General features: G+C 41.5%; 1 protein-coding gene across 14 annotated transcripts in view; it reads left to right on the top strand.

Annotated features, from left to right (window-relative positions):
- Positions 1–25,707, top strand: part of LOC118391984 (receptor-type tyrosine-protein phosphatase delta-like) — a 377,633-nt gene that overhangs the window by 243,625 nt on the left and 108,301 nt on the right. For all 14 annotated transcript variants that reach the window (XM_052459507.1, XM_052459505.1, XM_052459506.1 and 11 more), the window contains 2 exons: positions 16,250–16,395; positions 18,644–18,785. In XM_052459507.1, the coding sequence (XP_052315467.1) occupies positions 16,250–16,395; positions 18,644–18,785 (288 nt within the window). The remainder of the gene's footprint in view (positions 1–16,249; positions 16,396–18,643; positions 18,786–25,707) is intronic.

Raw genomic sequence — 25,707 nt, 5'->3', positions numbered from 1 at the left:
AAAGCGGCTCGCCACGTTGTTATGGTGTACAATGAGTGTGGTTTTGTAGTTGACTCATCTGGAAACGTAGATACATTTCAAATGGAGCACAGCCAACAAAAAACAATGTATTCGTCATTATAACACACCCTCTGTCTGACATGTGTAAGTATGTAAGTACAAAATAAATGTGTTGTATGCAATATAACAAGCCATCACATATATAGATAGCTGTGGTATCTCCACTGTAAATTCTATTTATATTGGCATCAGGGAGATTACACTTCCACCGTTAAAATATTAATTTGATGTTAACTCCAACACAATCAATGATCATCTCAAAACCACTGACCTACTCGTTTGGGGTCGAGTGTTTTGATGAAATCAAAGGAAGTTAAGGAAGCGGGACAATTTCCTGCATCTTATTAGCATAATGATATAAACGCTGGAGCGTTTTGCCATGAATCAATACAGACAGTCACATTAGTGTATTAATTTGCTTCTTTTTTATTAAACGGCCATCAAAGGTCAGTGTCTCTCCTGATTAAGGATAAAAATAACAGGACCAATTGCCTGGGGATGTATCAGTCTTACTGTCTGGCCTCCTTGAGGCTGTCATTAGCTTTGTGTAAAGCTTGCATATGGAGTACATTTCCGATTTTCCATAGTGGTCACTCTTTTCTGTTGGCATACACGTATGGTGTACAGTGGTGTAAAGTACTTAAGTAAAACATATTTTAAAGTACTACTTAAGTAGTATTTGGGGTATCTGTACTTTACTATACTATTTATATGTTTGACAACGTTTACTTTTACTCCACTACATTCCTAAAGAAAATATGTACTTTTGTATTCTATATAAAAAAAACTTACATTTTGAATGCTTAGCAGGACAGGAAAATGGTCCAATTCACACATTTATATAGAGAACATCCCTGGTCATCCCTACTGCCTCTGATCTGCGGACTCGCTAAACACAAATACTGCATGTGTGTCACGTTCTGACCTTTTATTTATGTTGTTTTTGTCATTATTTAGTATGGTCAGGGCGTGAGTTGGGGTGGGCAGTCTATGTTGGTTTTTCTATGATTTTGGGATTTCTATGTTTCGGCCTAGTATGGTTCTCAATCAGAGGCAGGTGTCATTAGTTGTCTCTGATTGAGAATCATACTTAGGTAGCCTGGGTTTCACTGTTTGTTTGTGGGTGATTGTCTATGTTGATTGCTTGTTTCAGCACAGTTCTCATTAGCTTCACGGTTGTTATTTCGTTTATTGTTTTTGTATAGTGTTTCAGTGTTCAGTGTTTTCTTTATTAAAATTCATGATTAACACCTACCACGTTGCATTTTGGTCCTCCGATCCTTCTCGCCTCTCCTCTTCAGATGAAGAGGAGGACGACCGTGACAATGTGTAAATGATGTCTGAGTGTTGGAGAGTGCCCCTGGCTATCTATAAATAAACCTCTTTTTTTTGGTGCTGTCTGGATTGTTTAATATAAGGAATGTGAAATGATTGATACTTAAGTATATTTTAGTAGTTATATTTACTTTTGATACTTAAGCATATTTAAAACCAAATACTTTTAGACTTTTACCCAAGTGGTATTTTACTGGGTGGCTTTCACTTTTACTTGAGTCATTTTCTATTAAGGTATCTTTACTTTTACTGAAGTATGACAATTGGGTACTTTTCCCACCACTGATTGTGTATATTCTGCACAGTGCATCATACATGATCATGAATCCTTGCAAGGCATGTCTGTCAGTTTATCTATATTATTTCATCTTCATTCTCCATTAAAATAATTCATAAACAAATAACGAAAGTGCCATGGAGATTGATGAATTTGTACACATCTGAGCATGGCTTGACTGCTCTTGTTGTGATGCTGACCCACTGTGACGGGGGATCGCACTTACGAGATAAGACAGATAAACTGACAGACATGCCTTGCAGGGATTCATGATAATGTATGATACACTTGGTTGACCAAGGAAAACAGTGGGTTCTATGACAGCCTCCCACAGAATTATAGAATTATGCATTATCACCCCACCCTCAACAACGGACATCATGCATCATCAACCCCCCCCCCCCCCATCCAGTTCTGTATTCCCCTTTGCAGAATTTCTAATACTAATATAGTCTTCTTCCTTGTGTACTCTCTAGAGAAGTGGTTAGAGATGGCTAGTACACCGCATGGTACAGTATGTGCTAGTCTTCTGCAAGAGCCTGAGAAAACACAGTGTGTATGGAATGTGACATTTGTTACGGCTTGACAACTGGCGTCCATCGGAAATGGCTTGGCACCAGTTGGCCATAACATTTTTGTCTGTTTATGTACACTGTCGAATGCCCTGGAAGGATTCTCGACATAATCCATCTGTGCTTCTATGGAAGCAAATATGAGGCAGACTTTTCCACTCGGCGGTCGGAGGAAAAGACAATTACATGAAAGTTCATGCATTTCTAGCGATAGTGTGTGTAGTATAACCAGCTTTATTGGAGTCTTGTTTTGTTGTTGACCATCCTTCTGCTATTTGTTTGATTTCAGGCAAAGATATTGTAATATAAATGAGCTTTTGGCTATATGGATTACAATCAGAGCGTTGGAGACCTACCAACATATGATTTTTCTCTGCTCTGTGTCATTTTGGAATATATCATTTGTTTACAACCCTGTAAGTGAGCATTTCTCATTTGCCAAGATAATCCATCCACCTCACAGGTGTGGCATATCAAGAAGCTTATTAAATGAAATGATCACTACACAGGTGCCCCTTGTGCTGGGGACAATAAAAGTCCACTCTAAAATGTGCAGTTTTGTCACACAACACAATGGCACAGATGTCTCAAGTTTTGAGGGAGTGTGCAATTGGCATGCAGACTGAGGAATGTCCACCAGAGCTTTTGCCAGAGAATTCAATTTTAATTTCTCTACCATAAGCCGCCTACAACGTCATTTTAGAGAATTTGGCAGTATGTCAAATCAAGTTGGATTGGTCACATACATATATTTAGCAGATGATATTGCGGTTGTAGCAAAATGCTTGTGTTCCTAGCTCCAACAGTGCAGTAGTATCTCACAATTCACAACAATACAGTGGCTTCACCCCCCTTGACATTTTTCCTATTTTGTTACCTTACAACCTGGAATTGAACAATTTTTTTTTCTGGGGGTTTGTATCATTTGATTTACACAACATGCCTTCCACTTTGAAGATGCAAAATATTTTTTTTAAGACAAAAAAACTGTATTTAGCGCCATCCATCATTCAATTCTGACCAGTTTCCCAGTTCCTGACGATGAAAAACAACCCCACCGCATGATGCTGCCACCACCATGCTTCACTGTGGGGATGGTGTTCTCGGGGGATGAGAGGTGTTGGGTTTGCGCCAGACAAGGCATTTATCTTGATGGCCAAAAAGCTCAATTGTAGTCTCATCTGACCAGAGTACCTTCTTCCATATGTGTGGGGAGTCTCCCACATGCCTTTTGGCGAGCACTTTAAGCAATGGCTTTTTTTCTGGCCACTCTTCTGTAATGCCCAGCTCTGTGGAGTGTACGGCTTAAAGTGGTCCTATGGACAGATACTCCAATCTCCGCTGTGGAGCTTTGCAGCCCCTTCAGGGTTATCTTTGGTCTCTTTGTTGTCTCTCTGATTAATTCCCTCCCTGCTTGGTCTGTGAGTTTTGGTGGGTGGCCCTCTTTGACAGGTTTATTGTGGTGTCATATTTCAATTTTTCAATAATGGATTTAATGGTGCTCCGTGGGATGTTCAAAGTTTCGGATATTTTTTATAACCCAACCCTGATCTGTACTTCTCCACAACTTTGTCCCTGACCTGTTTGGAGAGCTCCTTGGTGTTCATGGTGCCGCTTGCTTGGTGTTGCGCCTTGCTTAGTGGTGTTGCAGACTCTGGGGACTTTCAGAACATGTGTATTTATAGTGAGATCGTGTGACAGATCATGTGACACTTAGACTGCACACAGGGGGACTTTATTTAACTAATTATGTGACTTCTTAAGGTAATTGGTTGCAAAATATCTTATTTGCCCGACTAGCATCACCACACTGGATGGTTCCGACCTTGAATATGTGGACACCTATAAGTACCTAGGTGTCTGGCTAGACTGCAAACTCTCCTTCCAGACCCATATCAAACATCTCCAATCGAAAATCAAATCAAGAGTCGGCTTTCTATTCCGCAACAAAGCCTCCTTCACTCACGCTGCCAAGCTTACCCTAGTAAAACTGAATATCCTACCGATCCTCGACTTCGGCAATGTCATCTACAAAATCGCTTCCAACACTCTACTCAGCAAACTGGATGCAGTTTATCACAGTGCTATCCGTTTTGTCACTAAAGCACCTTATACTACCCACCACTGCGACTTGTATGCTCTAGTCGGCTGGCCCTCGCTACATATTCGTCGCCAGACCCACTGGCTCCAGGTCATCTACAAGGCCATGCTCGGTAAAGCTCCGCCTTATCTCAGTTCACTGGTCACGATGGCAACACCCATCCGTAGCACGCCCTCCAGCAGGTGTATCTCACTGATCATCCCTAAAGCCAACACCTCGTTCGCCGCCTTTCTTTCCAGTACTCTGCTGCCTGTGACTGGAACGAATTGCATTAATCGCTGAAGTTGGAGACTTTTATCTCCCTCACCAACTTCAAACATCAGCTATCTGAGCAGCTAACCGATAGCTGCAGCTGTACATAATCTATTGGTAAATAGCCCACCCATTTTCACCTACCTCATCCCCACAGTTTTTATTTATTTACTTTTCTGCTCTTTTGCACACCAATATCTCTACCTGTACATGACCATCTGATCATTTATCACTCCAGTGTTAATCTGCAAAATTGTATTATTCGCCTACCTCCTCATGCCTTTTGCACACATTGTATATAGACTCCCCTTTTTTTCTACTGTGTTATTGACTTGTTAATTGTTTACTCCATGTGTAACTCTGTGTTGTCTGTTCACACTGCTATGCTTTATCTTGGCCAGGTCGCAGTTGCAAATGAGAACTTGTTCTCAACTAGCCTACCTGGTTAAATAAAGGTGAAATTAATTTTAAAAAATTTAAAAAAAAAATTAAAAAAACAATTTAGGGGCTTCATAGCAAAGGGGGTGAATACATATGCACGCATCACTTTTCCGTTTTTTTTTTTTTTTTTAAATTTCTTTAAACAAGTTATTTTTTTCATTTCACTTCACCAACTTGGACTATTTTGTGTACGTCCTTTACATGGAATCCAAATAAAAATCCATTTAAATTACAGGTTGTAATGCAACAAAATAGGAAAAACGCCAAGGGGGATGAATAGTTTTACAAGGCACTGGACACACAGATCTAAATGTAAAAGCATGTAATTAAGAAAAATATAAATATTAGGACGAGCAATATCGGAGTGGCATTGACTAAAATACAGTAGAATAGAATACAGTATATACATATGAAATGAGTAAAGCAGTATGTAAACGTTATTAAAGTGACTCGTATTCCATTATTAAAGTGACCAGTGATTCCATGTCTATGTATAGAGGGCAGCTGCCTCTAAGGTGCAGGGTTGATTATCCGGGGATAGCCAGCTAGAGATGGCTATTTAACAGTCTGATGGCCTTGAGATAGAAGGTGTTTTTCAGTCTTTGATGCATCTGTACTGACCTAGCCTTCTGGATGGTAGTGAGGTGAACAGGCCGTGGTTCGGGTGGTTGATGTTCTTGATGTTCCTTTTGGCTTTCCCGTGACATCGAGTGCAGTAGGTGTCCTGGAGGGCAGGCAGTGTGCCCCCGGTGATGCGTTGGGCAGATCGCACCACCCTCTGGAGAGCCCTGCGGTGCGGGCGGTGCAGTTGCCATACCATGCCGTGACACAGCCCAACAGGATGCATTCAATTGGGCATCTGTAAAAGGTTGTGAGGGTCTTAGGGGCCAAGCTGAATTTCTTCAGCCTCCAGTGGTTCATTATATCTATATTTTATGGCCAACTGGTAATGTAATCAAAAGGTTTCCATATGGTTAGTCATTTAGCAGATGCTCTTATCCAGAGCAAATAGGGTTAAGTGCCTTACTCAAGGGCACATTGACAGATTTTTCACCTAGTCAGCTCAGGGATTTGAACATGCTACCTTTCGGTTACTAGCTCAACACGCTTAACCTCTAGGCTACCACCACATGCATTTGAAACACTTTTTGATTGGGTATGGTTATTTTAGTTTGAACTAGACAGTTCATCCTTACCATTACACTGGAATAGTAAAATATATGTTATCGTTTCATCATCTATTCTCAAGTCCTCACTGCCCTCGCGTGATAACCGTGGTCCAGTTTGTGGTTGTGGTCCATTTAATGAATTGTTCCATTGCACAGCGGATAACAGAATGAACTAATACATTTTTTGCGTTAGTGGGCTGCCACTGCCTATCCTATCAGATAATTAACTTTCACAAATACACTGTGCCGTCTACCAAGCAGAGCAAGGCTGCAGCACAATTAGAATAACTTCTCTCTGCACACTCTTATTTCCACCCATTGTAAGAAAGACAAAACAAATAAAGGCAAATGTCATACTTCTTGGCAACCAAACTTTCAGACCCCTTATTTGTCAACCAACCATCCTGCAATTTCGCTATTTATACACCAATGCATGAATAATAAATGAATTGGTATGAAAACTGAAAGTCTGAGGAAAGCGATGTCTTCTGCGTGATACTCTTGCTGCTTCCCCATTCAACAAGCCGAGCCCAGATGTTCCGAATTCCAACAGGAGGGCTAATGTTTCCACCTCAATCGCTTTTCATGACACTTGGCCTCATGCCGACACGGGGCACATTTCAATATTCATTCACCTCCTTCTGTCTGGTTTCCACTACAAAGGGACGTTTCTTTTCATGTGTGCCGTTGGCCACCGCTGTAGCGATCCGGGTTCGCTTTGAGCACCGGGGGGGCCGTTTGAACAAAACCATCTGTTTTCCTAGGCCATTTTTATTAAGTGACAAACTGGATCCCCCCCCACCTTACTAATGTGTCTCGTGGGACACGGTGGCGGAAGGCAGCGGTTGGTGGTGTGTGTGTATCTCTTAACGGGTAGACACGTCTGGCAGGAGGATGGTTTGTTCTGCAGTCTCTCCACATCAAGACACTTCTGGTCGTGTATTTCAAACAACCTCTGAAACTCTGAGGAACAGGCGGTGGAGCACAATAACTGTTATCGATTCAGTACAGTACCTGGGCATTGGGATACATAGTACAACTTGGAGCCTTGTATTTATCCTTCAAAGACTGAAGTATAGGAAACTTGTATTAATTCCCTCCCATCTACAGTATGCGGCTTATTGGATAAAAAGGACTTATTCCTTCAGGTTATAAGAAAACATTTTTATTCTACAATGACCATTTTAGCCTTAAGCCACACTGCTGTTTTCCATTAAGATTACTAAGTGGTAAAGTATCATTGAATAGATTGTCCCTGGAAGTGTCCATTAAGCAAATGTGACTATCTTTTCCACTCTTCCTTCTGGAAGGTGGAGAAGGCAAAGAAAACATGAACTTTTCATGCCATCCACTCTTCTCTTCCCTCCCATTCGGCAGTGCTCAGCCTCCCTCTCTCTCCCACATGCCGGAATATCCTCGCACCTTCTCTCCACCCGCTACTTGGGATAGTGTAAAAATGTGTGAGTGTTTCTGAGTGTAGTTCTGTGTGTGGAGAAGGGGAGGCACGTAGAACAGAGTCGTGCAGTGTACTGCCGTATGGGAGACGAGAGACCATTATCTATTCTTTCTAAAGCAGTTCTCTTTTTTTGTACAGAATGCCACTGTCCCCAGAGCCCCAGAGCTCAGACCTCACAGAGCAGTGCCACAGAGCATGAGTAATGCAGTCGAACTAACACTGAGGATAGTTCCATATCATTTGAATGGGGGTTGAAGGGGAGGAGGGATGAGTGCTGGTCGGTTATCTCTTATTGCTTTGGACTTTCACCTATCATCTCCTAAGATATAACACAGTTATTGTGTTTATAATAATGTTATTAAGTTGTTAAATTTGTTAATGAATACATTTCGCGTGTAGTGTTTTTGTGATCAGATCACATATACAGTAGCAGTAGCGCGGCTCGTATTATGAACTTTATTATGTGACAAGCACGGAGATATTGACAGAAGAGCGTCGCAACGCCCCGAACAGTACAGTGTTAAACATCCACAGTGAATTCGTGTACTTTTCCTTATCCAGTAATTAACAATAATTCGGGGGACATATCCCTTTTCAAGTAATCACTAATTGCAATAAGAATTCCAGTTCCATTTAAGGCGAGATTACCGATGAGAATGCAATGCAAATCAGTAAACATTTCTAATTAAGCCTTGCTTCCTCCCTCTCGCCTGGCCCTTTGTGAGTACACATGGTGTTTCTCCACCAGCAACGAAAAGGCAGTTTTTATCACAAGTGTGCAGATGTAAAGCTGGTTTGTGCGGCTCAAAAATGCTTGACAGTTAGGAATGCCATGCGAGTTGCGTTATGTTTATTTTGCAGAGGAGTGTGTGTGTGTGTGTGTGTGTGTGTGTGTGTGTGTGTGTGTGTGTGTGTGTGTGTGTGTGTGTGTGTGTGTGTGTGTGTGTGTGTGTGTGTGTGTGTGTGTGTGTGTGTGTGTGTGTGTGTGTGTGTGCGTGTGCATGTGCAGTGTGTGTGTGTGTGTGTGTGTGTGTGTGTGTGTGTGTGTGTGTGTGTGAGTGTGTGAGTGTGTGTGTGTGTGTGTGTGTGCGTGTGCGTGTGCATGTGAGTGTGTGGCGGTGTGTGTTAGCCGACCCCTCTTTTCTCTTGTAGGAAAGGGATTTATAAAGTAGGATCATCATTTTCATCATAGACATTGGTCCAAAACGCTAATTAGTCCAGAGAGAGGCGAGCACTCATTCAAATGCTCACTCATTTTCATAGCACAACTAAAGTATCCCCTCTAGCCTGTATATTGGAGTTATTCCTGTCCATATAACGTGACCAGAGACATGTCTCGTCTCTAACTAGGGCCCAGAGTTTTTACCCGTTTGTTCATGTGGTCAGGTTTAACTCCTGTCTCTTATCCCTATTTCGATGATCCGATATCCAAGAGTAGTCTGTTGTATGAATACTGATGCTTTCACCAGTTCCTTTGCAGAATAGAAAAAGTGATTCCTGCCACGATCAAACACCACCACCCTCTTGCCGCCATTACACCACTTCCACTCCTCTTTCTCCTGGGCCAATCCTTGATGGCAACAGTTTCCATTTTGTTTGACTTGGCGAGGGTACGATCATTCATCAATATTTCCGAACTGATACAGCGTGGCTTTAAGACATCAAATGAGGTTAATGGCGTCTTTAAATGCTCCCTTTCTTCCCCTGTACATCCAAACGGGAGCGGGTATTTGTCAGACTGCCATCCAAAGTGATAGGATTAATTATAGTCCTTCCCTTTCCCTCAGCCCTTCACTCCCACCAAGTGAAAGAATCGGAAATGTGCCCTTTTATGCATATTAAATTGAAAATGTCACTCAGTATAATTGTTGAAACTGAGCGGTCCTGTACCGGATGTCTACTGTGGGAAAGAGGTATTAACAGGCGCTTCTCGACCTCTCGATTCATACTCTTAAATCGTCTGGCTGTTATAACACTAAAGAGGTATGAACAGGCGCTTTTCAACCTCTCGATTCATACTCTTAAATGGCCTGGCTGTTAGAACACTACTCGGGGCGAAGGCTCAATAGCTTCAAATGTTTTTGCCATTGTGAGTCGAAGCTCCGTTCTCAGATAATTTTGAGGAGAATGTCTCGGGCTATGTTGTCATGAATGTAGAGTTTTAGCGTGACTTATTCAGGCTTATTCTCAAAACAGAAGCATTTCATGAGGAGAATTTTGCTTCATCATTCCTTATTTTCCACAAAGCTTTGAAAATGCATATTGTCACAAAGGTATGATGTACTTTTTCCCAAATCAAATCAGTTTAAAACCAGTGTGACCTCTGAATGATTACTGTCGTTTTGCCAAACAGTGGCCATATTTTGTGACGAGCTCTCAATGTGCATTTTCCCTGTTGCATCATGCCTCCGTAACTTCTCTAGAAAAGGTAGTTAAAAGGCAGTCTCAAATCACAGAGCACTAATCAAATAATTTGGCAAAACAATGGGGCCTTCTTACCAACTCCTCTCCGAGCTCTCTCACACACTGGGCTTTCTGTTGTGCCAATAAGAATTGAGAAAGCAATGTGTGCTTTTAGTAGCTAGCCACAGTAACAAGCTCTGTACAGCAGCTGTCTCTACAGCAACAGCGGACATATTTTATATTTTAATCTCCCATAATGCTCAGAGATGGATCCCAACTGATCTCAACTTTTGAGCCTACCATGACCTCATTGGTGGATCAGACTATTACTTAAAGTGAGCTAGCTGGGGGGAGTGGCTAGAATGATTGTGGCCACATTTTCCTCATGAGGTCAGGTGGAAACCTTTTTAGATTAGAATAAAACCTTTACTATCCAAGATTTCCCATTCGTCTGCCTCCCATTAGACATTAAGGTAATTACATAAAAAAAAACATCACATTTAGCAGTCTGAGCAGTAAAGAGTGCAGGCTACAGAGGAGGCTGGGAAGATCCTGCTATAGCCCAACGGCTCTGTTAAAAAGTACTTAGCCCACCCTCCCCCTGTTAAGATCCAGCAATAAAAACCCACTGCCAGTCGTGAAAGTCTCTCTGCCACACATGTCCCCGGACACGGTGCTCTTAAGAGCGGCAATGGCTTTTCAGTCACCAAATTATTAATACTGTGTCTACCCAGGTTAAAATGAGTGGGATGCTTTGAAGCGTGACTTCTTTTTCATTAAACTTAGTGAATACGGACAAGGTTATATAATGACCCGCTGGAGAGTAGAACAGCGTTAGCGCAGGCACAACATCACTAACCTTTTAGCTTGCACCGGGCTTTACATTTTTCATTTGTTTGCAGGCGACAGCTTAACAGCGGATTAGCAGAGCTAGCCTCTGTATTAAATTAGGTAGATTCAAGGCATGCACAGCGAAGAAGCTACTGAGGTGCCGATCCAAAGTGATGACCGGGCATGATGGGTAATTGTAAGTGTTGTTGTTTTTTTGCCGTCATCCTCTCCTAAAATATTCTGACCATAGAGAAGCACAACATGTTTGTTTGTTTGTTTTACTCAAAAGCTATTTATTTTCCCTCTTGTCATAACCATTGGCTATAAGCTCTTTCTCAGACACCCAAATGGCATAACTAACAGATTTTTTGACAGGACGATATTTGATGTCACACCCTAGTCTTGACTTTGCTAAATATATATTTGATAAATGGAGACTCCAATATAGATGCTGTAATTTTACCTTTGTCACTGTTAAGTCAGACAGGGAGACAAAATATATATATATATATATATATATATATATATATATATGGTGGCACAAAGCTCTTTCTTTTCTGTTGGCCAGAACATGGCGAAAACACCAGAGAGGCACTGCTTGTAGATATCTGTATCTATTTATATAAAACAGAGGACCTGCCTGACTGGAGAAGATGCAGCGCAGCCTCCCTCAGGTTTCTGTGGCGCCCCCTCTGCTTTTAAATCTACATTTAGACAATAGCTAGTAACAGAGGCATCATCGTCTGCATCGCTCCTGAGCTCTCCCCTTTCATTCGCTGAGCAAAACAACAGATCATAGTATGTTTAAAAGGAGTAGGAGTAGTTAGGAGACACTGGGTCTGACACTGAGTCAGATATTTTCTGCTCCCCCCCTAATCCCCAATGGTGAAGGTTAGTGTAATCTGATCCTAGATCTGTGGTGAGGGACAACATCTGGGGGTTTGATTATGATATCTACTACCCTTGTCTCTGAAAACACCATTTCCTCAGTGTCACACCTCAATCATTCCCCATGGTGAGATGACTTTTCCCCTCCCTCTCACCGCCATCCCGAGTCCCCGTACGTGTCATCATAGTCCATCACAGCCCACGCAGGGAGAGGCATAGAGCCGTAATAGATGGCCCCCCGAGCAAACAGCCCAACAGCATATCAATTACCCATCAAGCCCTGCTCACTCAGATGCCACGATGCAACCACTCCCCAGCCCAGCAGACGATAAGATAACGTGCAAATACAGATATAATGGCACTTTTTCTGTTGCTTACAAACTGTGTGCTGTGGACCCAGCAGCACACCTATCGGATCCCGTCTGATGTGTGTGTGTGTGTGTGTTTGTGTGTGAGTGTGTGCCCGCTGATTTCCCAGTCACATATGTCAATGGAGGCCCAGCTGCCAGCTTGTTGATGTGCCCTTTTCATTACAGGCAACACATCTTATGTCATTTCTTTATTAACCCTTCAGGTTAATTTGTTCAGTTTCAGTACTGCCTGACGATCATACACAGACACACACACACAGATGAGGTGACTCAGCCGCTCCTAGTATTATTGCCGCTGTGTGGCCCCTAATGGCCCACTGAAGTGATTGATAAAAGGCATTCAGTTGTTGAACACAGGGACAGATGGAGTCACAACTCATACTGCATCTCGCCTCTCAGGCTGAGCAGGGATGTCTCCCACTGCAAAGCCTTATAGATAAAAGGGTTACAAAGGGGTTCTTCGGCTGTCCCCATAGGAGAACCCTATTTGGTTCCAGGTAAAACTCTTTTTGGGTCCCAAAATGGTTATACTCGGAAAGAAAGGGTTAATTTCAATCCTTTTACAGTATCACAACCACTTCTGAGAGCAGATTACCTCAGTGTGTAATCCCTCGCATGTGTTGTGTGTCCATGGAGCCATACTGTATGTGTACAATAAATTAATTATTTGTAAAAGAGAGGATTGCAATTCTTTGAAGAGATCAACAATGAATCAAGCAATTCATTTCGTGGAATTAGATGCTTAATCAAACAATGGCCCCAGATGACGTGGGTACGAGGTGCTGATTCTGAGCAACATTAAAAAGAAGGGTTAATGTCATATAGTGTGAAATTCAATTCAAAATCAACTGTAAATCTCTCATGGCCGTCGACACATGCCACAGTCGGACAAAGAAAACACTGTTCCTGTCTACTACTCTCACTCTCTCCTCCCCTTTACATTTCTGTACCTCATTGCCTTTACACTTGACTAGTTGTGCTGAATTGCGAGCACCAATTAGGGCTTAGAGAACCCTCACATGGACAATCAGAGCCTTGCCAGGGCCCTTATCAAGTGCATGTCTCATTTGTGCGGGATACAAGCCTGATGCCAAGTGGGTGGTTTTCCAGGGATTATCGATGTGAAGTAGCGAGATGTTCTCCACACACTGTTAAACACGTGAGGTCGTGGCTGTTATGTGGGATAGTTATCCAAAAGTTAGGTGACTCTATAAGAGGAGGTTATAAAATCCTCCTCCAACCCCTTTTCCTGGATAGTCTGTCTGTGATCTAGCACACCTGTTGCTACTACTTGATTCCCATGATTACCTTGATTAGCTCAATCAGGTGTGTTGGAGCAGGGCTGGAACAAAATCCTGCATGCCCAGAAGCTCTTTGGGAAGGAGGTTTGGCCACCCTTGTTCTGGAAGATTCTGAGGTGGAAAGCCGGTTATAGCTCTTCTATTTAGCGAGGTGAGCTCAGTCCGATGTCACTGTTAGCGTTAGCATGCTAACTGCCAAGAGCCATGTCGAACATCAATCATCGCCTGACTTCTGTTTCTCTCTAATGTTTTGGGAAATGGTGGCCTCGCTCATTAGAGACAAAATGGGGTGCCAGGAGATGTTAGGCATCGATACAGCAGATAACATGGGACTCATGGACTCATTTTAAAATGTGAATATTTTGAGTTCTGAAAACATCTGACAAACCTTGATTTGGGAGTGAACTGTCACTTTAAGACAGTAGCTGGGGGTAAGGCCTATTTCTTTGTTCAAAAGAGAAATAAATAGTTAACAACTTAACAACAAGGACAGGTGGCGGAAACAAATATCACATTTCCTTGTCTCACAGTGCCACATGGCACAAAGCGACTTACTTGCCCGTTTTGTTAATTAACATAACACTTGCAACTGCCGTAAACTGATTCCTTTGTCTAACTTTCTAAAAGGAGTGGTAGAGTGTGATAATGTGGAGTGTGAGAGCATTGCTGGAAATGGATATAAAGACCATATGTGGTTCCATGTAGCTCCAAACTTATTTCCAGTGTATTAGTGCTGCACACTGCTTAGTGTTAAGTGCTTCATTTTTCATACTTGTAAGGGATCCATGTTCTGCATAATTCATGTGTGGATGGGCCTGACTCTGGAGGTACCTTAGATAAATATTTAAACGCCAAAGTACCCACTACAATGTGACAGGCGGGCCCCACATTCTACCAGACACATCTCTGGCACTCCGGCACTCCCTCCTATTCACTAACACAGCGCAGAACCTCACACACAAGGATAGAGCATGGTGGCTTCGCTCATTAGAGACTAAATGGAGGGGCCAGGGGCTTGGGGCTAGGAGATGTATGTCCCGTAAAGCAGCATACACATAATGCACTGTGTGATATAAAACAGCTTGTCTCGATAAATGTGGCTCGGAGCGCTGAATGAGCTATTTCCGTCAAATATGACTGGCTCACTGTAATGTAATGTTCAGGATACCAGTGGCTCATGTTCATACACAACAAGAGAGGGAAAAGGTTACTGTGCCATTCTGTAGAGTCGGCTTCGATACACCCGGCTGCTAGCTTAGCCTTCTTCCCCTTTAGCGACTGTTTCTCTTGCTAATGGTTGCTAAATGAAATCAAATTGCATTCGTCACATGCTTCGTAAACAAAAGGTGTGGATCAACAGTGAAATACTTTCTTACAGGCCCTTCCCAACAGGGCAGAGAGAAGAAAATAGAGAAATAATAGAAAAGTAAGACAGGAAATAATAAAAGCGATAGTAGATACACAATGAGTAATGATAACTTGACTATATACAAGGGGTACCAGGACTGGGTCGACGTGCAGGGGTACTAGGTAATTGAGATAGATATCTACATAAAGCTAGCAATAAAGTGACAATCACCGGGAATATTGTGCAACTATGTGAAGCCTCAGCAAAATAGCATAACAGCAAATCCATACCTTAATGTCTGATTCCCAATAATAAACGCAAAGTACCTTTAATAAGATGTTGATTGGCTAGGTTGGTTGTCTTTCTTATGGTAGCATCAGGCTTGGTGGTAATTGACAACTTTTGTTATTGTGGTTTGCTTTGAATCAGTCCAGCTAGGAGCTTGCCACCTGTGCAGGCCTTTATTAATGAACACATCTTAGATTTGAAGGAGTTGTGTGTATTTATTGCGGGAACATGTATCTTGAACCTTATCCTCGTCCTGTTTTTTTTTATATCCCTGCCTCCTGTACATTGTGGCCGTTGACAAATAAAATTATTGTTTGCTGTCGTAGTGTTTCAAATGTCACCCGGCGTTTTTCTCTCAGTCAATGTAAACATTTGCATGGCAAGGTTTGGCCTTGACTGTACACGCCAGGTACAATGAGCACAGCCTGTGGTTTACTCAACGTCAACCTTCACCTTCGAAACGGGTCAACCTGCAACGAGATTGAGTATTGCAGTCAGCAGGAAGATGCTGGAATTAGCAGGATGTGATAAACAGCTGCTGTTTGACTCGCACACTCACTGGGTGTGGTTTGTGAAGTAGTGAGATGTTCATTTTCAGCTGGTATTTACAACAGGAATTTTCATTGAAGTATGCTCATGAAATGACTGAATGCATCCCACAGTGTGTTTTCAATCTATAGGCAGACACACTGTTTAAATATAATATATAATAATAATATAATATAATAATAATATGTAAATACATCACTAAACCTTCGCCCCCAATCTTTTATTCCTCCACTTTATATATGTAGTCCCTATACTGTATTGCACTCCAAATGGATGACTTCATTTACAACACTAGAATGTATTTACTACAAGGATTATATCTGTATTCCTACTACCTGCATCCTTATAACTATTATCCTATTGCATCCTTATACATGTATCTGATCTTACATTTCCGCATTGAGAAGCAATGCAGGCTCCAAACAGAGTCTGTTTTGACCTCCAAAGACAATCCTCTTAGCGATACCGTGCAACTGCTGACATCGGAAACTTTGTGACCTTCTGGTGTGAGCACGTTGATAAGGGAGAGAAATGACTTGCTCTCTACAACACTTAGCCCCCGCACTAACTATTTATGTCCTCTCTCACCCCCCTCTCTTCTTTCCAGCACCACCAAAGTTTTTAAGAACCCCCAATGACCAAACAGGCGTGCAAGGAGGGGTGGCGTCCTTCATTTGCCAAGCGACGGGAGACCCACGCCCCAAGATCGTTTGGAACAAGAAGGGGAAGAAAGTCAGCAACCAGAGATTTGAGGTATTAGGTCTATTGTTCTGATGTAAAATGCTCGACAAAAACGGGAATGCTCAACAGTGCTTTTGGTCCTCCCCCAAACCCCTAACACATTATCCACCCCCCTCTCGCGCAAACCTCCTTTGCCACCACGCATTAGCAGGCTCTAATAATCACGCTGGCCCAGGCCGTCTGACATGCTTGAGTTATAATGAGCAAGTACACAGAGATCTGGTGACAGATTTGTAATTAAAGAAAGGATGAAAGGGGGGAAGAAATGGTGTGCCCCAGATACCTATATTAATGCTGTGTTTGGCTGCCTTATGCAAAACGAAAGCGATGTAGCTCTGTGGTTCAAAGCTCTTTTGCTTCGTGGCATCTTTATCTAAATGCATGTCCCCCTCCCTGCTTGGCTTGGCTGCAAGCTTTGATTTGTTCTTCTCTTTAATCGCCATGACAAATAACACATCATCTCCGAACACCGATAAGATTTCTATTAATTTCTGTGTCATTCCCTTTCGGAGTGTATCATAGTGTGGCTTCTTGCCACACTACTACTCAGCAGTAGTGGTTTTATCTGGGTTTGGAGAACCTTCTCGCATCTTTGGCATCTCACACGCCGGGCAGAAATCGAATCTTATCAGAGTGCATCGCATTTGCGCCGCTCCACGTGCTGAATGCTAACACGCTAGCTTGCTAACACTCCCTTCACCGCCGCGAAGATTGCTTGCTTGCGTGCAACCACCCTCATTCCCCCACTCACGTGCCGCCGCCTCCTCATCCCTAACAAAGCCCATTTCCCTTTACAGAAACACTGAGACTTTCTCAATCCCATTTTCTTTCTCTTTGAGTTTGAAATGGGGAAGGGAGCACTTTTACTTACCATCATCACATGCTCTTGCAATGATTGCCCAAATGTACCATTGTCGCTCGGCCACTGAACCGCCAAGGTGTTTTGTTAAACTAACACGTGAAATGATATGCTCTGAACTGTACCAATGAGTATCGAGGCCGGTCCTCTGTACGTGTGTGTCTGGGTGTGTGCTTATGTGCCTGTATGCGTGTGTGTATGAAGCAGAGGTTCTTACCAGTCCATTGTTGTATGTAAACCTACCTAAAAATGCTTAAAAATGAGTTATGATACAGGGCTTTCTAAAAACAGTGAGTATACAGCATGCAACGATAGCTGTAAAAGCTACAAAACACCCGTTTGTGAACATTTTGTGTCGTCCGTCCAAAACAATCGGTCCTGTCTTTTTGTACTACTATCACGTCATGGTGATAACAATTGTTCGTTACTGTTTATCGAACCACATTTAATTGTTTGTTAATGTTCTGTCCCATTTGATATATTTCAATGTGATACATTTGTTTTTTTTAGAAATAGTGTGTCAACTTTAAGAGTGGGGCGAACCAAAATTAACATAAAATATAAAAACAGACATAAAAGTTAAAGTAATTAATTTCCTGACTGGCCAATAGATACTTTCCCATTCTTAAAGTTAGTTGTCCACTTTGGTTATCTTCCCAATAATTAGTACACAAGATAAAGTCATATTTCGGATTGAAAGCTGATCTCAGAGAGCTGTGAGCCATCTTTGAATTGATATTATGCTTAATCTTCCAATACATTACTATATAATAATAAGCTCTCTGAACACAACTTCCCTGGTAATAACTATACCAGTGGGTAGCCAATCATAAACACAATCATAGATAACAGTCTAAGGGCATAACTAGCCATACAAAACATTGATCAATATTGACAATGATGTAATCATTATCTACATGCTACAGACATGGGATATTTTCCTCTTATACTCACAATGCGTGGGTTCTATATCAATTGCCTAAAACTCCATCCTCTCCTCGTCTCCTCCCCTTCACCTGCACATAATTGAAAAGACATGCCTCAGGCTGACTTTCACCTGGTCAGTTGTCTCAGGTCAGAGCAATAAATGAGAGAAGGTGAGTGGATGGTGGATGCACTTTTTAGACAATTCAGAAAGAGCCCATATACTCCCAAACACTCACTCAAATAAGGTGCTTTTATTAAGAGCTGATATTAGCATATAATATGAGGCTATACTATCCATAGCAGCTTTCATAGTTTTCTGACGGGAAGCACAGTGTGTTTGGCACCATCAAGTGTTGTAGGCCAAATGTGTTTATTCTCTGCTGCAGGAGTGGATGGAATTGCTCTGCGCAAGCTTCCGTCACCGATTGTGAACAAAAAAACTCCTTTAACATATCTTGTTTCTCGCACCTGCAGGTGATTGAGTTCGATGACGGCTCTGGCTCGGTGTTGAGAATTCAGCCCTTGCGTACGCCCCGAGACGAAGCCATATACGAGTGCGTCGCCTCCAACACTGTTGGAGAGCTGAGTGCAACTACGAGACTCACTGTTTTACGTGGTAGGTGCTGCTTTCTCTGCAACCGAAATGCTAACTCTTGTTCATTTAACTCTCAGTTTCTTCAACTAACCAACCAGGTAAGCTAGACTTTCTTTGTTTCTATGTCTCTGCTGTCCTCTTTCTTTTCCCTTTCAACACATATAGTTGAATATCAGGTTTTGGTTCCACTCATGTTGAATGTACTGACTTAATTAGTCTTACTCAATTAGTAACTTAGCCAAATAAGTTGGATTTTCTAAATCAATTAACACATTTTCCTGACATGATAATTAAGATGCTGGTTGAGTTATGCAGAGTAGTTTCTATTTCTGTCTCTTGGTGTTCTAATGGAAAGTTCAGCGATATTCAAATCACATTTAATTTGGCTTATCTGCTTCTGCTTTAGTATTCACTTAACTGGAGAGAAAGAAATGGCTCTTTGAATCAGGTTTAAAACAATGAAATGTCTCAAATGTAAGTGGCTCATTCCATCATATAGGTCATGAATTATCATGTTTTAGCCCCTCTTATAATTTAACTGTATAACTAAATGAGTTTCCTATATTTGGTTGTAACTCTGTAATACTTGCAGTTGCTTGAGATATATGCACTGTCATAGGAAGTGCAAATTCACAATAGTTTCCTTTGAATACAAACATTTGTCGCATATCAGAAGTTATTTGCTTGCACCACAATCATAATCACTAGCACATACTGTACATATAAAAAGCAAATTCTTATCTTGATTCCACACAACATCCTATTGAAATGCTAAAGCCCACTATCCCGGGACTCAAAAAGACAATGTGGTTTTAGACCTATCTCCCTAAAGCAGACTTGTTATGTTCTGAATGGAGAAAATGCATATAAAATGCCTTGGCGCTCTGAATGAGGTGTGTTCCATTATCCCCCACAATTACACAGCATGGAAAATGAGTTCCTATTGAGTGGGGAGCTCCCAACCTAAAGGAATGAGCTGGCTTGACGACTCTCTGAAGCGCCTTGTCATCTCTTCCTTATCTCCACCGCCGAGGCGAACACAAGGCCCCTGGCACGGTCCCCGAGGGCCCACTGAAAGGGAAAGGTGGCAGATTCCCATGCAGCCTCCCCCCATGTTTACACTATGGCTCGGTGTGTGTGTGTGTGTGTGTGTGTGTGTGTGTGTGTGTGTGTGTGTGTGTGTGTGTGTGTGTGTGTGTGTGTGTGTGTGTGTGTGTGTGTGTGTGTGTGTGTGTGTGTGTGTGTGTGTGTTTTATGAATTTGTAACATGCAGGCACATACTGTATACACACACACACTTACACAGAGACAGGCGAGGGAAATGAGTGTCATTGTATCTGCTTCACAGACCCTATGCCTCTCAGCTCAGCTAAGGCATTAGCATGTAAAGTGCCTTCAGAAAATATTCACACCCGTTGACTTTTTCCACATTTTGTTGTGTTACAGCCTGAATTGAAAATTGATTAAATTGTGAATTTGTGTTACTGGCCTACACACAATGCCCCATAATGACGAAGTGGAATTATGGATAGTGTATAGTCACTACAAAAATACAGGCGTCCTTCCTAACTCAGTTGCCGGAGAGGAAGGAAAACACTCAGGGATTTCACCTTGAGGCCAAAGGTGGTTTTAAAACAGTTTAATGGCTGTGATAGGAGAAAACTGAGGATGGATCAACAACATTGTAGTTACTCCACAATACTAACCTAAATAACAGAGTGAAAAGAAGGAAACCTGTACAGATTAAAAATATTCTAAAACATGCATCCTGTTTCCCATAAGGAACTAAAGTCAAAGTGCAAAAAATGTGGCAGGGAAATTAAATCCAACTGAGTTATCATGTTATGTTATTATCACATCATGTTATGGGTATGCTTTTAGCAGAACAATAACCTAAAACACACTGGAGTTGCTTACAAAGTAGCCTAGTTACAGTTTTGACTTAAATCGACTTAAGAATCTATGGCTGTCTTGCAATGATCTATAAAAACTAAGAGAGTTGCACACTTTATATAAACACAGTCATTTATTGGGTAAACCACCAACGTTTCGGCATCACTGTGCCTTCTTCTAGCAATGATCAACAACCAACAGGCTACAACACAACAAAATGTGGAACAAGTAAAGGGGTATGAAAACTTTCTGTAGGCACTCTAGTTATGTTACCAGTCCCTAGTTCCCTATCTCTCCTGGTGTCCTATCACCGCTTTGACGATGAGCGAAGCCACATAGCCCGCAGCAGAAAGCCCTTCTGTGTTGCAATAAAGTAATGCTTTCTGGTCAAGCCAGATGAGAGCCAGATCTCTCTCACTCACTCGGGCATGCACCAGACGCCCAGATATACACACACACTTTCACATCCACATAAACCCTCAACAGATTTGCCAAACTCTACCTGAATGAGCACATTCAACAACAAAACAAATCTTGTCTTAACACCTGCTTTTCTCTAGAATGTGTTTCTGGCCAGCGAAACCAACCAAAGTCAAACATTGTCGAAGTTGTGTTTCAGAACGCAACCTCTTTTGGAGGCCTCGTGTCTTATTCATGTAGTCTACTGAGCGAGAATGCAAGTGCCCGTTGCAAGGTCAAGCTTTTTACGTTAGAGAGTGGGGTGGTAGGGTACAGTTATAGGGCAATGTAAGGGTCGTGTACTTTTACAATGTTACAGAACAATGCATAATACATAACACAATAAAGGCGTAGACATACTATTCTATCTCTGCTCTGTTCCAAAAATAGTCTACGTATCTCCGACATGGTTCTGTATCTCCCTTGGAGAATATATCTGTATTTGCGGCCATTTTGTTAAAGAGCCATGTACAAAATTCCTCTGCCTTGTACTTTATTTGGGGCTTGATACACCAAAAAGTCAAATCTGAGTTCCATCTGCCGGCGTAGCTAGGAGCTTTGGAGATTCTATCTCTAACCTTGTATTCCTCTTGCCGTGATGCGACAGACGGAATAGATACATGAACAAATGAAGACCCTACTAATATAGTGATACATATAAAGGAATTGTTCATTTAGTTCATTTGAGCTCCAGTGGCCTGTGCTAGGAGATAGGTTAGCATCTATTTCTGGTAGCTAGCTCCAGGAGGAGATAATGGATAATTCCATAAAGAGGGAAAAGTAACATTGTTGTAATTGCCACAGCAATGAAGAGTCAGGCCTGCGAGGTGAAGAATCCAGTGGCAGAGATATTAGCATTTGGGTGGGCTGCGGACTTGATAGAAAACGCCATTAGTAATGAACTTCTCTGTCTTAGAGAAAGTAATTTGCGTGAAAGGCAAAACCTGCGAGTGTAATGATGTTTGTACCCAGAATCTACTTTTCCAATGAATGAGGGACCTCATTTGCATATTGCATTTTTTCCTGTTTCTTTCTCTCCCCCCCCCCTCCATTATGATCAACACGGAGATGACTTAAGTCATGTCATATGTGATACGGGTGTTTGAATGAAGGTTATATAATTTGAGGTTGAAATTGCAAAATGGCTGAAGAGGAAGGGTGATACGAGAAGTCAGAGAAGCACAACAAATGGAGTCGTAAGTGTTGATGATATCCGTGTATTGTGTTACATTTTAACATTTGATGTTTTTTGTCTGATTTTACAAAAGGTGTTCTTGTATTGTAGGATATTTTTCATATTCCCCCAGGATACACAGAGACAAGACATCAATAAGACATTGATTCCCAAATGAGAAAATTATTGCATCAGCCAATATGTCAGCCAAGTGTCCATATACTTTAGATAGAGAGAGAACTATCCGTTTTGTCATTCTAACTACTAATCTATATCTACAGTATATTACATGTCAACCAGAGCATTTAGCCAAAGATTTTCAATAGTAGGCATGTCAATTTAAATAATTGCCTTCCAAAAGTAGGCACCAAACACAAGCACACAGACCTCATGTTACTTCAGCAGCACAATCGTATGCTATTATCATGTGCTATGGCTATGTCAATTTTCTTCACGGCAGATTCATTCATGATTAAGAAAGGTAATCTATCCATTTATTCCCATTATACTGTGAATCGTAATTTCTTTCGCCACTCTCACAAGCGTGCAGATGTGCTCAACCTGACAGAGTGTAAAATAGGAAGTCGCTCTACTCTGACGGATAAAAGGCCAAAACAAATTGCATTATTTCCATTTCTGTCGCAGGGTGCTCTCACTCTGGAAAAGTGGCCACGTTGAAGGGGAAGGATAATATTTTCAGAAGGAGCCTATTGTCACGTTCTGTCCTTAGTTCCTTTTTTATGTCTTTGTGTTAGGTTGGTCAGAGCGTGAGTTGGGGTGGGTAGTCTGTTCTTTTTTCTATGTTATATTTCTATGTGTTTGGCCTAGTATGGTTCTCAATCAGAGGCAGGTGTCGTTCATTGTCTCTAATTGAGAATCAAACTTAGGTAGCCTGTTTTCCCCAGTTTTTTCAATTAAAATATGACGAACACTTACCACGCTGCATGTTGGTCCTCCTCTCCTTCCACCAACGGGAATCGTTACACCTATAGACAACAACTTAGTTTACATGCTTAACTTTCTACATCTTGCGGTTTTCAAACACTCGACTAGAGTACAGTTTGAATAGTGTAATATTGAATGAGAACATGTGTATTAGGGAATGAATTGCTGCATCTGTAAAGAGAGGAAAACGTGAATATTATGAAGTTCCACCCACGTAAAACCAATAAGAATGTCTATATAAAAGTAATTTGTGTATTGCTATGTGTTTGTAGGCCGTACTGGCATAAATTCACCACAGTGATAAACTTAAACCAATGTTCCCAGTCTGAAGTTCAGAGTAGAACCCAGACAAATTATATCGTATTCTTTCTTTCATCATTCCCTCGAGTTGCAGTGCCCAGGCTATGTTTGCTCTTTGAATCCAACAAGGAACAGAATACGTCTCGACCAATAATAGTCTTAAGCACTCGCCTACCCACACAGATACATCACGTTTGTCCTCTTCACCATACTATTTTGCAAGGATTTCTATTTCAAATCCTAAAGGACTATTTTTCTGTGTCGTGTTGTATGGTCTTAATACTAATTCTTCACATGACTTTGTTTCTCAACTCTGTACTTTCTACTCTGTAGCCTACGTCCCAGGTTGTACTTAAAACAAGCACAGCCTGACCGAAAAACAAAACATTAACTGAGCGTTCAAATTGCTCGTGAAGCAAATTGCTGCCTCAGCTGTCTTGGACTGCCAGAGCAAGGCACGCAGTGGGGGCGAAGCAGGTGGCTATTGTACAATTGCAGAGCCTGAGATCGCTATGTTTGCGAAAGGCAATGCAGAAGGTGAACAAGGTAGCATAGTGGGCCAGGAGAGAGAACACAATGCTGTTTGGTTCACCGGAAAGTTCTGTACATACCCCATGCTACAAAACAGAACACTCAGAACACACAATTGGGCTGCGGAAGTATCAATAAATAGGGACTTTCAAAATCCTGCTGACTTCAACCCAGGTGAACTCCTTTTGAGGGGAGAAATAAGGAATAATTATAAACTGCTAGATAGCGTTTTAAGTGTAGCATAATGTTTGGTACGGTCATAAAGCAGTATAATTTCGAATTTCTTTCTGGTTCCTGAGCAGTTGAGCAACAAGTGGAGCATGGCAGTTGGTTATTTGCATGAGAGCAAAAAGTAGTCATCAGGTCTAATTGAACAGACACAGATTATTTACATTTCTCCATTTTAGATTGAGGATTTTCTTCTAAACTGTGGTGGTCCCATGTGATCCCGTGTGGCTCAGTTGGTGTTTGGAATGCCAGGGTTGTGTTTTCATTTCCCAGGGGGACAAGTAAAAAATAAATAAATTAAAATGTATTCACTACTGTAAATTGCTCTCGATCATCTGCTAAATTACCAAAATGTAAATGTAAAAATTTCAACTCTGCAGATTAAGGTATTTTATCAATATTGTCCGTCTTCTATAAATATGTCCAGATAGATAGCTCTTGCATTATGCACATTTTTCAATCAACCCCAAGCCTCGGAATGATTGTAAAACTGTGGTGAAGCTGCACATTATAATATAAATCTGTTGGCCAAAAAGACGAGTCTTGTATTGGCTCTCCCCTCAAATCTAAATCTCCTCAGTCTCGTTCATCACCAAAAATGGAACAGATAATGACAAGTTATTTATGATTGTAATTATAAAGATTGAGTCGACAGTCCTCAAAGAAATTGATCTCTCGGCGGAAGATAATTCTCTCTTAAATTTCCCTGCTTAATTAGTCTAGGGTGGCGAATTGGTATTTGTACAGTACTGAGTGTGATTTAAGACAAAAAAAAGTGTGCTGTCGTGGTGTTTAGCTAGAAATGACCTGCGGCTGGCTGCTATCAAGATGGATGTGCTTCTTTATGGTCCAATAACGAATGAGAAAACATCTGCTGAAGCCACAAAGGGACTGGGATTGCACTGTTAAAATGATAGATAATGTGGTGGTCAGGATGTTGGAGTATTTTCAAAATAAAAGCAAACATGACCCCCTATAAATTAATCATTATCGATTCAGACAGATGGGGCTAGTATTTTCTGCTTGGTGCTCCACTATATCAGTGTCCTCTGTAATGACCTCAGGTTTTAAAATGGGAGGCGCAATTAGTTGCTTAATGATTTGAAAATGCTAATTTCTTGTCACATCTCCTAGCAACAATTATTTTACTTGTTAATAGCCCCAAAAGGTTGGAGAATACAAAAAAAACAATGCCCACTAACTAATCTGCTACATGGACAGGCCAGACAAGCAAATGTCAAGGCCTAAACATTCCAATACCCAATTTTGGTGAGAGATACCTATCGCATACTGTAGGTTTCATCCCACTAATGGCACTACCATACAAATCAAAGGATGTGACAGGAAATTAATAATAGCTCAATAATTTCAATTATCTCCATTAGTTCTGTTGCTCTATATCATGTTACAGAC

This window comes from Oncorhynchus keta, chromosome 13, assembly GCF_023373465.1.
Source record: "Oncorhynchus keta strain PuntledgeMale-10-30-2019 chromosome 13, Oket_V2, whole genome shotgun sequence".
NCBI classification, from domain to species: Eukaryota; Metazoa; Chordata; class Actinopteri; order Salmoniformes; family Salmonidae; genus Oncorhynchus; species Oncorhynchus keta.
This window is presented reverse-complemented; position numbering and strand designations above follow the sequence as displayed.